The sequence below is a fragment of the Lithohypha guttulata genome, assembly GCF_036872675.1.
Source record: "Lithohypha guttulata strain CCFEE 5908 chromosome Unknown scaffold_1, whole genome shotgun sequence".
NCBI lineage: Eukaryota > Fungi > Ascomycota > Eurotiomycetes > Chaetothyriales > Trichomeriaceae > Lithohypha > Lithohypha guttulata.
In genome coordinates, this window is record NW_027042750.1 from 3,900,423 (window position 1) to 3,914,098 (window position 13,676).

At 49.0% G+C, this 13,676-nt stretch overlaps 4 protein-coding genes across 4 annotated transcripts; all 4 read right to left on the reverse strand.

Moving 5' to 3' along the window:
- Positions 1-487: 487 nt before the first annotated feature.
- Positions 488-3,085, reverse strand: LDB17 (pre-rRNA processing; the record flags this gene model as incomplete). Its single annotated transcript, XM_064895808.1, has 4 exons — positions 488-2,184; positions 2,238-2,397; positions 2,445-2,545; positions 2,602-3,085. 4 exons carry the CDS (start codon positions 3,083-3,085, stop codon positions 488-490), a joined length of 2,442 nt encoding a protein of 813 aa, XP_064758495.1.
- Positions 3,086-3,453: 368 nt separating this feature from the next.
- On the reverse strand, positions 3,454-5,964 carry LTR64_001428 (uncharacterized protein; the record flags this gene model as incomplete). Its single annotated transcript, XM_064895809.1, has 1 exon — positions 3,454-5,964. The coding sequence occupies one exon, from the start codon at positions 5,962-5,964 to the stop codon at positions 3,454-3,456; it is 2,511 nt and encodes an 836-aa protein (XP_064758496.1).
- Positions 5,965-6,455: 491 nt separating this feature from the next.
- On the reverse strand, positions 6,456-7,692 carry LTR64_001429 (uncharacterized protein; the record flags this gene model as incomplete). The annotated part of the gene is made up of 3 exons (XM_064895810.1): positions 6,456-7,484; positions 7,536-7,623; positions 7,673-7,692. The coding sequence occupies 3 exons, from the start codon at positions 7,690-7,692 to the stop codon at positions 6,456-6,458; spliced, it is 1,137 nt and encodes a 378-aa protein (XP_064758497.1).
- A 2,431-nt stretch (positions 7,693-10,123) lies between these two features.
- ATG9 (autophagy protein atg9) lies at positions 10,124-12,856 on the reverse strand (the record flags this gene model as incomplete). The annotated part of the gene is made up of 1 exon (XM_064895811.1): positions 10,124-12,856. The coding sequence occupies one exon, from the start codon at positions 12,854-12,856 to the stop codon at positions 10,124-10,126; it is 2,733 nt and encodes a 910-aa protein (XP_064758498.1).
- Between the last annotated feature and the right edge of the window lie 820 nt (positions 12,857-13,676).

Here is a 13,676-nt window from a genome sequence, read left to right on the forward strand (position 1 = left end):
GATGGCAAATTGGATGATATATACAACCAACTGCATAGGTGGTGCGCATGCAAAGAAGACAGGACACCCTTTTGTCCCACAGATTGAAACGTGTTACATAAAATTTTTTCCTTTAGATACCAATCTTCGGCATAACCCTTGAATATCAGAACTTGTTTCCTGTTAAATGTGAAAATTGGACAATTTTTCTCTCAAAACTTGTTATTCTCTTTGGACGAGAATTCTTCTTCTTCTTGGAGGCGTGGTGTTATTGAGTTCACGGTGGTTGAGCGACAATGATCGTTTGCTTCCTTCTTAGATGGAAGCGATCGCGACAGTGCAAGGAAGGACTATTACGATCTAGTAAATGGTAAGATATTCGTAAATTGTGAAGAAGAATTTAGCCAGCCATGGTTGAGTTCTTCGTTTAACGCCTGGGTCTAACCGCCTTCGCGTCCATTTCACAGACATGACAAAATTTCCACATTCCCACCATCTGTTTATTCATTCACTCCTCATTGTCAAAATCCTCCCAACTTTCCTTCGTTCGGAGATGAGGCACCGCCGTCCGTGCGCCGTCACTAATTCCGAGGCCAGTCCCAGCGCTAGCAATTTCATCAGGACTTTTTGCGTCGCTCTCCGCCTCTACCTCTGCTTCGTGTTCCTCGTCATCGCTCAGAAACGGGCTCTTTTCAAGGTCAATGCGAGGACCTGGGACAGCCCGAATGGGAGCCTGACCGGGTGGTGCGAGAACGGTTTGTTGGACGTGTATGGGGTGGAATTCTTGATCTGTTTCGGTCAAGGGCTGGAGACTGCTGCTTCTTGGAGGATGGCGATGAGGTTGTTCGACTGGGTTGATTGGTGATGGGTAGCTTTGATCGTGTTGGGAGTTGGTGGTGAGGTGCGTGTGCTCCAGACATTCTTCGACTTGCTGTACGGCCTGTTCCTGTGCTTGATTTAGGGCGTCGCTGACTGAACGTTTTGGGGTGTGGGAGGTGGTAGGAGAAGTAGGTGATCTTGCTGGATCTAGTGTCTTGTCTCTGACTGGCGAAAACGGGAAATGATCGGATGCGGCTTCAGTCGGTGGTGAGAAGGGATTGTGCTCTGCGACGGTATTGATCGAGGGCAGTGTCGCTGAAAATCTGCCAGGTTCATTATCGTGCTCCTGTTGAAGATCCTTGCTCTTGCGCATACGCCATCCTCTCCGTGCTTTGGGAGCCGGCGGCGGACTCTTCGTTTGTGGCTTGCTTCGATGGTTGGGAGACCGTCGTCCTGAACTGCTTGCTTGGGACTCTATACTCAATTTTCGCGGCAACTCTATTTGCACGTCAAGTTGCTGTATTTCCACTGCATCTTGATATTTGTCGTTCTCTTCTGTTTGAATTGGAGGCGACATCTGAGCATTATCCAGCCCTTCCGCGGTTATAGCTGTCTCAGTCTGACTTGAATGAATTCTTGGCCTCATAAAGCCCGAGCGACGAGACTTTGGTGGTGCAGGCTTTTCTTTCTTGCCTGTAAATATGGCTTGTCTTAGACCGTGCTTGAAGCTTGGATTCCGGCTAGGTGTTATTACGCCCGGCTTCTCTTTCTGCTGAGCCATCTCAGCCATACTCATACTCGACTGGCGTGCACCTTCCAGATGTGGAGTAAGGAAGCCGCCAATGGTCAATGTCGAACCTTTAGAGGAGTCACGTTTACGCAACTTTCGAGGAGCGGGCAATTGTGGTGGTTGAGGTTTGGTGGGCGACATAGGCGAACTTGGCTCACTTGTCGTTTCATCTATTGGAGAATCCATTCGGACCAGATCAGTCTCCGGATCGGACAACCAGCTGACGCCTTGACAGCGTTTGACGAGCCGTTTGGTTGTATCGTCGACATCTTCGAAATGGTTCCAGGCGCCGCCTGGCAGAGAAGACCCATCTTCATGCTCGACGCGATCACCACATAGTAAGGCCAGCAGCTTGCGTATCTCCTGCCTCTTGTAGTAGGGTGGGAACTGAAGCTGAGTGTGTTCGAGGAGGGGATAGAGGACTCGAAGATAGGTGTGTCGAAGGGCAGAAGCATACTCTGGCAAGTCTAGCAGATTGCGGACTAGTATGTCCACAAGAACGTGTAGGTCGTTGGTGTAGAAATATTCGTAGGTGGGAGGCGTAGTGAATAGAAGGTACATGAGCTTTAAGGTCAACAATTGAAGTGAAGTTTCGTCTAGTGGAATTAGTCATGCTCAGCGTGTATGTGTAGCAATTCGAGCAACGCACCTTCGCGATTAAGTAATAGAATAATGTTTGCGCCAAACGTCTTGTATCGGCTTCCATGGGAGGAAAGTACCTTTACCACCTTGTTGGTTAAAGGCGTTGACTTTTTCGCAAGTACAGCAGGATCATGAGCAGCAACCATGAACTGCTCGTTCAAAACAAGCTGGTATATGGTTAGCTCAATTCCCTTCTTCCCACAATCGCACCTACAAGAACTCGAATAACAGGGTAATGGTATGGGTCGTTTACATCGTGGGAAACTTGTTCAATAATGTCAAACAAGCCGGAAACAAATTCGTCGTGAACACATGCTGCGGTAGCTGTCAGCACGTTTTCTTCTAGCACAGCGCATGCTTCTCTTTCATACTCAAATCATCATTCGTAATCTTTTGTACTCTGGCCAACTCATAGAGCAGCTCCATAAGTGTTCTGTGTACAGACTCTTCATCCCGGTGAGGATGAGCAATCAGGTCAATCAGACGTGGAAAGCAACCCTCGTTGTTGAGCAGGTCAAAGGTCTGCTCATTCTCTCGTGCATCGGCAAGCAGAAAGGTGACAGCAATGCGCAGGTGCGTGGGTTCATCATCCTGAAGCAGAGAGTAAATCAATTGCCGACGAATGTAGGCCGTATGCTCCGTAAAGAGAGGTGATGCATATAGCAAATATGCGCAGTGACCCAGGTGTTCGTCTGTGGCAATGTAGTCTTTGTGGTGAGCGTCGAGAATCTCTAGGTAGGATCGCAGAGTGTCGTCGATGGCGTCGTGATCAGGACAGGGCGATGCAAGCACGTCCTCGATCTTGTCCCAGAACTCGTCTGCCGTCGGGTATTCATTGTCGACCAACCGTTCCATGCTATTGCTAGCTTCATATCGTCCTATTCATTGGATTTGAAGAACGAGAGATCGAAGCAGAGAGTGGAAGTGATGGGCTACGTGGTCGCGTGTGAGCTCAGGTAATGATATGGACAATGGTACTGTCAGTCCACGCGGTGTCGTGATGGAGGACGTTCGTAACAAAGGAATTTACTGACGCTGTTGGTGACGTCTGCGGTTGGTGTGGACCGTGACCAGGTTCGAGTTACAGGGAGCCCAAGCCTTCTTGGCGCGAAGGAAGTGTTCCCGCAGCGAGAACGACTGCTGGGTCCAATTCTATTTTCAGCCTCTGCCTCTGAAATCGAGCGCATGTGTATGGAAATGTGCTCCTATGCTATCTAACTGGGTCAACCCTCCGGGATTTTCATGAGATGAGCCTCTGTATTGAGAGTCCATTCATCCAAACTCCAAGCAGTAGGCTCTTCAAAAAGCAAATAGAAATACTTCAACGTCTCTGCTAGCCAGAAGCTCTCCATCGAATCATCTAACTCTCCAATCTGACTAGTAACATCCTCCATTGCTGCGTTCGCGACCACTGTCTGTGTTGCACCCTGTACAGCCTGAAACATTTTCCAGCCTTTCTGTCTCCAGGTTTCATCGCCTGTCAGTCGATACATGTAGAATACTGACTCAATCGCCTCTGGTCGAAGCCCGTAGTGACGCGCTTCAAATTTCGTGTATGATGGTGGGAGTCGCTCCTCCTGAATACGTGCTTTCACGTGTTTTTCATGGGAAAGCGCGACCTTCGGAACAAATTGAAGCGGCTCCTTCTCATCCGCCAACTCTCCCGTTTCGCGATCGATTTCCCCCTCAGAATCATCATTTACTTCCTTCCTCGCTCTGTCGTATATTGCCTCCTGGTTCTTATTCCACGCCTCGACCGCAGCGAACCTCTCTTCCTTGTCAGGGTCAAGTGCTTCGTGCCATCTTGTTTCGTTCCATGCACAAACATCCAAATCCGGGCACGGTACGATAGCAGCTAGTTCAGCCATCACACCTGTAGGTGTCGAAGCGTATGCCCAAACACAGCCGTCTGTAAGCTGCTTAGCGAGCTCCAGGTCGCTCTCTATACCAAACAACCTTGACCCGAGCCCAAACATGCCTCCAATAAAGCACGATAGGTGGGTGACCTCGTACGTAACAACGTGCCTTTTCGCTTTGGCTTTGGCTTTCGGTTTGAACTCATGTCGGGCGGCGAAGAGGATTTCACGATTAGTGTCCTTGATCATTGGTCTGAACAGAAGCTGGTCTCGCACAGTGTGAAGAGCATTCTTGTACATGGCCTCGAATTGACGAGAACGGCCTTGCAAAAGAGCATGCATTTTCGGTAAATATTCGTATGTTGAATCTGCTTGGCCACCGATACCGTATATCTGAGATTTGAAGTTGGCCTCAGCAGACAGGCCTTGGGGCGTGCACGCCACAGCTAAGACTTCCTGGTTTTGCTCTTTTGGCAACAAAGTATCTCTCTCCTTCTCCATGAGAACTGAAGGTGGAGGCACGCTTCTTTCTGCGATATGACCACTATGCCTTTCTTCTTGGTCCGATGTGAATTCCTTCGGCTTGATGGCAGGCTCTTCCCCATTAATGTCAAACTCTTCAGTCTTGGAGTTATCGACTTTCCCTTCTCCGTTCTCGCCGTTCTTCCCTCGACGTGCTGCCTTCCCACAACCCGAAGCGTCAACCTTCAACGGCCACAGTCCCGGCATCAAAGTCTTCGGCTGCCACTTCTCAAGCTCATTAGTGATTCGCGCCACAGCATCGTAGTAGACATCCCTCTTCGTTATCTGTGCCAGACGCGTCATCTCGATAGATAGGGACCCCAGCTCAGCCATGACAGCATGTGCACTTGCTCGACGCGGCCGCGACGTATCTGAAGGAGCCCAGTTGTAGAAAGTCAACGGCATACGATTCGGCGTGTCGAATGCGCCTAGTAGGATCTCTGCCAACTGTTCCGTCTTATTGAGAAGTATTGGATATTTGTGCTCACTGACATCGTAAGCGCCTAGCAGACCACCAACATACCGAATTACTGTCTCGAACAGTGGGATGTCCTTCCTCGCTGATGATTTGAAGTCGATTTTCTCAACCAAGAGTAGAGCTTCTTCAAACTCCTTTGTCATTCCCATTATCCATAACGTGTCAAGAGTATCAACCAGTGTAGCTCCCCAACCCATAAAGGGGTCAGCAAATCCCTCAGACAGTGGCTTCACCTCATCATGAGGCAGACCGTATCTCTTGTAGCCGTTCCACGCGTGCTTGAATGATCCTTTGATGACACTGAGCTTCCTGAGCCTGTCTTTTCGAGCAGCTGATGTCTCCTCCTGCAAGACAGCTTGTACCCTGGGCAGTTTCCGAGCAGATCCTGAGGGTAACCCTATGATTTCGTCCTCGGGGAATGGAAAGTGTATAATGGGTTTCTGCCAATGGATTTTCTCGTCATCGTCCGAATCCTCGTCGACCTCGTACCTGCCGGTGTTTTCGTCGTCGAGCCCACTAGTTGAGCTCTCATCCTTGAACAGCAGTTCCTCACTAGTGATCGTTGGCTCGGCAAGTTTCGTGGAATAAGTCGTCGAGGAGTCGAGGTCAGTGCTCGTACTAGGAGAAGATATTACACGAGTTTCGGATGTCGTTGCCGGTGAATCTGCTGCTTCTTGGTCTGGAGGAGGTCGCTGAGGTACCACAAGCGGATTATTGACGACGGGACGTTCTGCTGTGGGATCGTTCTTGAGGTGGACGCGCCCAACACGCTCGGCGTCGGTCGTTTCCCATGATGCACGAGTAGTCAGGTAGTAGACCGAGATCGCCAAGGATATCGCGACGAGTAAAAGTAACCGGTATCGTCGCACTGCGAACATTGTGGTAAGAGTATGCGCCAGCGCTCATCCACACGGGCCGCCTGCACCTAATTTAGTCCTCTTGGGGACAACGACATGTCTGACCGTTCGTCTGGTGAGACTGAACGATGGGCCGAGACGAGCGGAAATGAGAGCGCAAAATCGATTGTGCTGACCTCAGGCTGGCTGCTTCCATTAATCGTGCAGTACAGCTTCGATGGGCTCGTTAGCACCAGCTCAGCACGTGAGCGCGTCGATCATGTTGTACTCCAAATAAGTCGAGAAATGTTTCTCACCACGGCTGAATTAAGATAGGAGCCTGCGACGTGCCTCGACGCTCTCGGGATACCACTAACGCATGAGATGAAGTCGACAACGGCAGAAACATACGTTGTTAGTGCTCTAAAAAACTGAGCACCCACATACAACTGTTAGGAGCAGATCATGAGTTCTGGTATCACGCGTTCATTCCAGTCATTTCAACTTATTTTCGATGTGTAGAACGACTGCTTCTACGAAGATGCTATTACTGCTCGTAACCTCCTTTCCAGATCGACCAGTGCACTCTCTTGCCGACCTAGCACTTGGAATCCATTCAGTGGTTTCCTCTTCAACAGATTACCTATGCTAACACATATCGCCACGGTTTCGGACAATGTTGTTCTGGCCTCTGTTTGCAGCTCTCCTGTTTGTCTGCTTGGCTGCCCCTGCTCTGGCGATGGTTTGTCATCGTTTTCGCTCAAGAAAGACTCTTCCAAGAATTCCTGCTCCGGACCAGCTTCAACACGAGCTAGCAATTGCTCACAGCTCTTTGTCAGATGTGTCATAATGGCTGTCAGTAACAAGTGACAGGTATATTGCGTGCGAATATTGCTGCTTCTCATCAGCCACCTCAGTACCGCATTCGTCCTGTTGACATGTGACAACAATGCATGGTACGGCAGTTGCTCGCGACTGGACAATCGTTTCACATGTGCCAGTAACTGAATGCATCGTGCCTCATCATCTTCTTCGTCGTCCTCGTCCGTAGAAGCGCTCATCTGCTGTGTCACGTCTATCGCTTGCCCAAAATTTATCGGTATTGCGCTGGGTGCTGCTTCCGTTTCGGTCGGAGAAAAGAACCTCATCTCTGGAGGACTTGTTGACGGTGTAGGTAATCCGACGTTCATCACGTACGAGACCTCTGGCATGACGCTTGTCTCCGTTGTCTGACACATATCCAGGTTCAAAAATTGTTCGTCACATATCGAGAAGTCCAGCGAAGCTTGATCATCGAATTGTACAAGACTGCCCCAGTCATTCGGTACACAAGTTCGCTTATTGTGTGGTTCGGAGACATTCGTTGGTGCAGGTGAAGGCATAGTTGCAGGACCAACGTTGACAGCCCATGGATTAGCACTCATATCACTGAACTTGGACTGCGGTAGTGGTCGCTTTCTTCGCTTTCCAACTACCTTCCCAACCATCGACTCGCTATAAGTGCATTGCAGTTTCTTCTCGGCACATCGCTTACAGCCTTCCTTGTTACCATCACATCGAACCTGCCATATTGGTTAAAGTCGGTCCCAAAGGAAACACCGTATCATACATACTTTGGCAGCGAAGCAGGAGTTACAAGCCGAACGTAGTTTGACTGGCTTGGCACTCCCCGACTTTTTGATTTCTGTTGCTGCTTGCGAACTGTTTGAGGTTAGCTAGGATGATCGACCAGACTATTGTAGATACTTACGTGCTTAGCATGTCAGACATGATGGAGGAAATTTCTTCGTGTATTGAGAGAGTAGAGTGTGCTTGAGGCTATATTTTGTTCTAGGCGATTGAGGTTGATGAACCTGAACGACCCTATGTTGCTGATAGTTGACCAGGATCAGGTTCGGATATTCATTCCACGAGGAGGAGATAAACTTCCGGAAGAAGGAACGAGGCGTAGATAAAACGAGTAGGTTAGTAGCAACTCACGTACACGATTCTCCCGGGTGGAGGCAGGATAAGGAGATTAACAGAGATTGTATTAGTATACGTGGTCTTCAGGGGAAGCACAACAAGCCAACATCGAGGCAGATGTAGCAGACTGGAAGTGTAAAGGCTGCATTATGAGCAGGACTAATGTTGTCAGACCCTTTCCTATTTGATCGTCGTCCCTTCTTCAGCTGCGGACGAAAGTGGAAAGCTTGAGACTATCCGCCCGTTTTGGTCTGGTAGGGCTTCACAGGTGGAAAGCGACAAAAAAGGACTTGGCGTAATACGAGGTGGCTGCTGCTGTGACTTACTGCTTATCATTCGCTTGGACATCGTGTTTGCTTTCTGGCTCCTCAGAGCAGACTCGTTGTACGCCGTATCTCTCCTTGATTAGACTTCGATTTACAGATCGTGGCTGGCCTTAGTTCTAGGCAGGGGTGGAAGTCTGGTCGGGTCGACCCAGATAGCTTGTCATGGTGGCACAAGCACCTTTCCTAAAGCGTCAGGATGATCTTAAGGATTTTCCGCAGGAGCCTCAAACGAAAAGTCTACGAAAACGTGGTTTGTGTGTCTGACCCCGTCCGGGTCAGCAAAAATGTCGGCATATCTCACCAAAATTACAGGCGTGACCCCGACACTTCCGCCGACCGAGACGTGCTGACATGTTCAAAAGCCTTTGTGTTACGAAAAGGGGCCAGAGACATCAGACGAAGATCCACAAACGTGGAGGAACGAATCGTGGGAGCCAAAGCAGCCAATCAGTAAAGCAAGAAAAGGGGACGAAATGATGGCGTTTTCTATCGTGAGCATGTTCTAAATTGGTGGTGTCAAGCCGCACACGAACTCATCTGCAAACTAACTTCTTTGAGGATGCGCAATATCATTTTGCTACAACATCTTGACCAAGGCTGTATGGGGCGCCAAGTGCTCATATGATATCATGGTTGATATGAAGTCGTCTAGGCATAGATAGAGAGTCTACTTCACAAGGCACTACGGCAGACTGCGTCACATCTAGCTGTAGCATACATTACGAACACCTTCAGGTTCCTGCTTACATGGAAGCATGGGCCAGTGACAACATTTTTCTTATCCGTCGTGTAGAGACCAACAGCATGCAGCTCCCGGATCCCATTCTGCGCAATGCAAAATATCAGTACCTCACGAACGCAGGTATGCTCAGAGTGAAGGTATTGCTCGAGCTAATGACCCCTGTCATACTGCTTCCTTTTCTTCCTCTCAATAATTTGCCAAGGACTAGCTGAACGTGCACTCTGACACTCAGCTCAAAGCCTTCATAAATTCTGTCAGGGACATTGAATCGTGAGTAACCAAATATCAGTAATACAGAACGAGATGCATACACCAGCAGCCAGAATCTCAGGCAAGGACCATCCCAGGTAAGCTTACAGATTTGAACTCTGGTAGTTTTCACATCCTTTCGCGTCCTTCCGCGCTCACGTAGCGATTCGTCGCGCCGCGCCAAGCAGTGAGCAAGGGACGAAAGAGTGGGGAAATTCGGGCCCTGCTGACATGCATGATGTGCAGAAAAGCTTGAACATTGGAGCTCTGCCTGAATGTCGCTATTTTTGGTCTTCAAGCACATAGTATTGTTTCACTATCGTGCAACAACACCAGTCTGAAGTACTCTCGAACGCTGTCAGCAGTATTTGTCTCACTGTCGCAATTAACGAAACCGCAACAGCTCTTTCCCATGCTGCAGTCGCGTCTCCTTGTGTCTTCGCATTGACCTGATGGACTTCTACTGGTCGGCTTCTTAATATCCTTGGTCTGCAAATCTGGGCCTGGTATGAGCGCTACGAGTGTGCTCCAAAGGCTCACCTCCAGGACCAGCTCTGGAATTCACCTGGAAAGCATTCCGACTCGCCCTAATCAGAGTACATTTCTACCTTGAGAGCTGCAGGTCTGTTATCAGCGCTTCGGAAGTCTATATGTCCTTCCACCTGCGGTACCGAAATCCGGGTCCAAATCTTGCACGACTTCGCATCAAGCATATCACGATCATGTCATAGAGGGTCCAGACGCAATTCTGGTAGGCTAGGAATGTTAGGTTGAAATCTTGTAGGGACATCCCGAAGTGTCCGCAAAGCTTGTTGCCCGCAAGGATATCGACGTGTTCGGAGCCCTCCATATCATGAACTTTCGATGTGGCACGACTTGTAAATGTAACAGTAGCATTTGTGAGTCGGGCGGACATTCTTCACACTACAGCGTTCCCACGCTTGTCGTCGTCTTGAGCTCGTTGAAACTGTTTGATCAAACCAATGACACCTCCACCATCAATGAGTGCTTGGGGATCCATATCGCCCTCGTCCTCATCAACGAGCTCGTCTCCATCTTTCCAGCTCCCGAGATCGCTAGCTGACTGAACAGCATGACTTGTTGATACCTGCTTCCCTCCATCTCCGTCCGTGACTGTATCTTCGTCTTCCTCTTTCAGCGCCGTACTCATCATTGTTTCTCCCGAGGTCGGGAGGATACGAGAAGCAAGCTCTGTTCGTCTCGTCCGTAGTGAAGGTGGCGAAACAAACGCTGGCTTTCCGATTTGGGGTTGGTGGTGAGGATCCAACAGGACGCTTTGTTGAGGAGAGAAGAGGTCTCTTCTTTGATTAGGTTTTCGGGCATTTGTTAGAGATGCTGGAGGATAAATACTCACTGATGGATCTTGCTCTTGAGTATTGCGATCTTGATGTGGCAGTGGGGATAGTGGTCCCGGAAATGGTGGCGGAGCATGAAACTGTTTTGCCTTGTGTCTGCCAGTGTACGAGAATCTTATGTCTGTCTTGGGGTTCTTGCTATAATCATTGAGGAAATTGTAATAGCTTTGCTCCAGCTTGTCGTCCTTCGTGGCGTAATATTCTTGCTCACGAGCCTGTGAGGCACGTGTGGCAGGATTGACCGCCCTGGTTCCAGCATTGGCACCCGATCCAGTCTGAGCTGTTTTCTTGAAATTGAATTCTGCGAAGGAGCAGACATATCCAAGGCCATCGACATTAACGGTAAACTCGCGGAAAAAGTCAATGATCCGATCGCTGCATCTGGGCAGAGAAAACCAAAGCACAAAAGGAGTGAAAACCATGCTCAGCAGCTCTTCTAGAAGGACTAGGATGTGCATCTGGTAGAGCTGTTCAAACTCTGATTTCACGTCCACTGTATGTAAACGTTCGTTCCAGTGAGCTGGTTTGTAATGCGTGAACTCTATGACTTCCTCCATGCTATAGGAGGAATCGTAGATCATGTTGTCGTCCGGCAGCATGCCTCGTGCAACAGCCCAGACAGAGCCGAAAACACCAAGGTAAAAGATTGTGGTACGTCCGTTTGTGATTTCAAAGCTCAGGAAGCTCTCTTGGTCTAAAATTGTTGCCAGACCAAGTACCGAGATAATAGCTCCTGATATTAACGCAACAAAGCGGGCGAGCTGAACGGTTTTATCCTTGGGAAATTGATTGACGTATCTCGTGGCAAATGGATGTGACATCTTTAGTCGTCGCTCAAAGAGATGCCACAACTCGTTGAACTCTCGAAACTTCCAATGTGCATAGTTGTTGTATTGCCTAAAGCCAAGTTGAGCGGGCTCCTTTTGATATTCGTTGAAGCGTTGAAAGAAATTGCCAACAACGTTATATGAGATCAGAATTGGAGCGAAGAGGAGGCTCATGAACCCAGCGAAGATGAAGCGTCGTTGCAGACCTTCACTCAACGCTTTCCTATGAGTGTCTTTCAGGAACAATTGTCTGATCTGTCCCTGTGGATTGAAGACGTAGTCCATGACACAATAATTCAGGTGCCACTCCAATGTTTTGGTGAAGAACTGCCGTGAGCCAAGAAACGGCAGAGCTAGGGTCGTGTCAATGACTTCCTTATTGATCATCGCGATCATGTAGTTGTCTTTGCGCATCAGCCTGTTCGCAATGTCGTGTGCATCCATTCTTTGCTTGCTCTGAGTACCCATAAAATTCTTGGCTCTTGTGGTAGAGGATGTCTTGATGTTTGGGTTAGAATCTCTCAACGCCATCAACCTTCTGACCACTTCTTGCCACGAGATCGATTGTATCTCGGATTCAGGAACATTCAATAGATGGTGGTAGAAATCGTGCAGGTGATTCAGTCGCCTTAGATCCAAGAGATATTGGAAACTCCGGATGATGCAGACAAAAGCAGTAACCCACAAGACAAGGTTTGGAAGAAAGCCCATACGAGTAGTGCATCGTTTCACCAATATCTCCTCCAGTTTTGTGCTTCCTTTAATTTTGGTGTAATCGACACATTGTGTGAGGAACAGGCAAAAGCCGATGACAAAAATCAAATTCAGCAGGTTCAGGGTGCGTTTGAGGACTATGGACCAGTAACCTCGCGAGGTATAGTACTCGTACACATCGGCGAGGAAATTGTCAAGATTGCGGACATTGGCCCACCTCCACATAGCCTTTTCTTTCGAAGTCGCAATAGCCGTAGTACTTGTAGGGAAGGACGTTGTCGCTGGAGCATAGAGAGGCAGACTCTCCTCGTCGTGATGCAAACGAACTGGTGAAGGTGATTGCCAGTGCGTACATGTGCCCTGTACAGCAGGTGGTGATAGTGAGAGTCTCTTATTTCGTCCCCGATGTAGGTCCTCAATCAGCAGGGATGCAGGGACATCGTCTTCAACATCGTCGGATTCAAGACCATTCACACCTCTCTGGGCGGAACTTTTCTGACGTCCGCCCGATCGACCTGGGCCTGCCGTTTGAGCTTGACTAGATAATGGATAGGCATTGGAGGCACGGGTGCGTGAGCTCGGATATCGTGGCGGGTCGTGATGGTACGTGGTATCGGTGTCAGGCTCGTCGTCTAAATCACTCGGTTCACGGTCGTGTTCGCGGATGGTCTCGTAGATTGAGGCTGTCGCTGGATCAGTGGTAGGCCGAAAGCGAGAAACGATGCTATGCGCCATACTAGATGACCATCATCAACAAAGAGAGAAGAATCGTAGAGACACGAGAGAAAGGCAACAATTCGAGATCGTTCAGCAAGCTAGTACATCGTTGCTATCACCAGGTCTGCTTAAGCACGTGAACAGTTCATGGCTCGCGACAATCAAGGCCTCTAAGCCATATTTTGAAGCCTGCAGTCTCGTTTTCGTTGCAAGCCGACAATCATGCAGCCTCTTGTTGCTAAAGACTGGCTGCTCGGTGTCCAAACCAAATTACTGCTTGTTTGTTCAAACTCTGAATCACACGGTTTTAAAGTAGGTCGCATCCGATCAATTCGAGACACGTTCGGGCAAATTACGGCATCACGCGTCAATACGTGCAGCGAACAGTACTGGGTAATACTAGTACCACTAGTAGTAGCTGCAGAAGTAATTGAGCTAGTTACTGCCTAGTAGCCCGGAGGCAAGGGATCTTCCTTGCTTCTAGCGGCACGACTTCCAAAGTGAAAGTAGTACTAGGTGGTAAATTACCTGTACTGTGGTGGTGGTGCATATGTTTCCGTTTTGGCCACTGGTTTGGATTAATGCACAACTCAACACAGAGAGCGATTTGATTCGTCGAGATTCCCCTGCTAAAGACTTTTCTTACGGAACAAGTAGTTTACACCTATTGTTAAGTACTGGCTCGAGTCGAGCGACGGATTAGAACGGCTCAGAGACTCCCTAATTAGTGGCCAAAACGGCAACATATGCACCACCACCACAGGACAGGCACTTAGCCGCTTAGTAGGGATGCTATTGTCTGTTGGTCCACACTTCAAACAATGAAAGGCGACGCTCA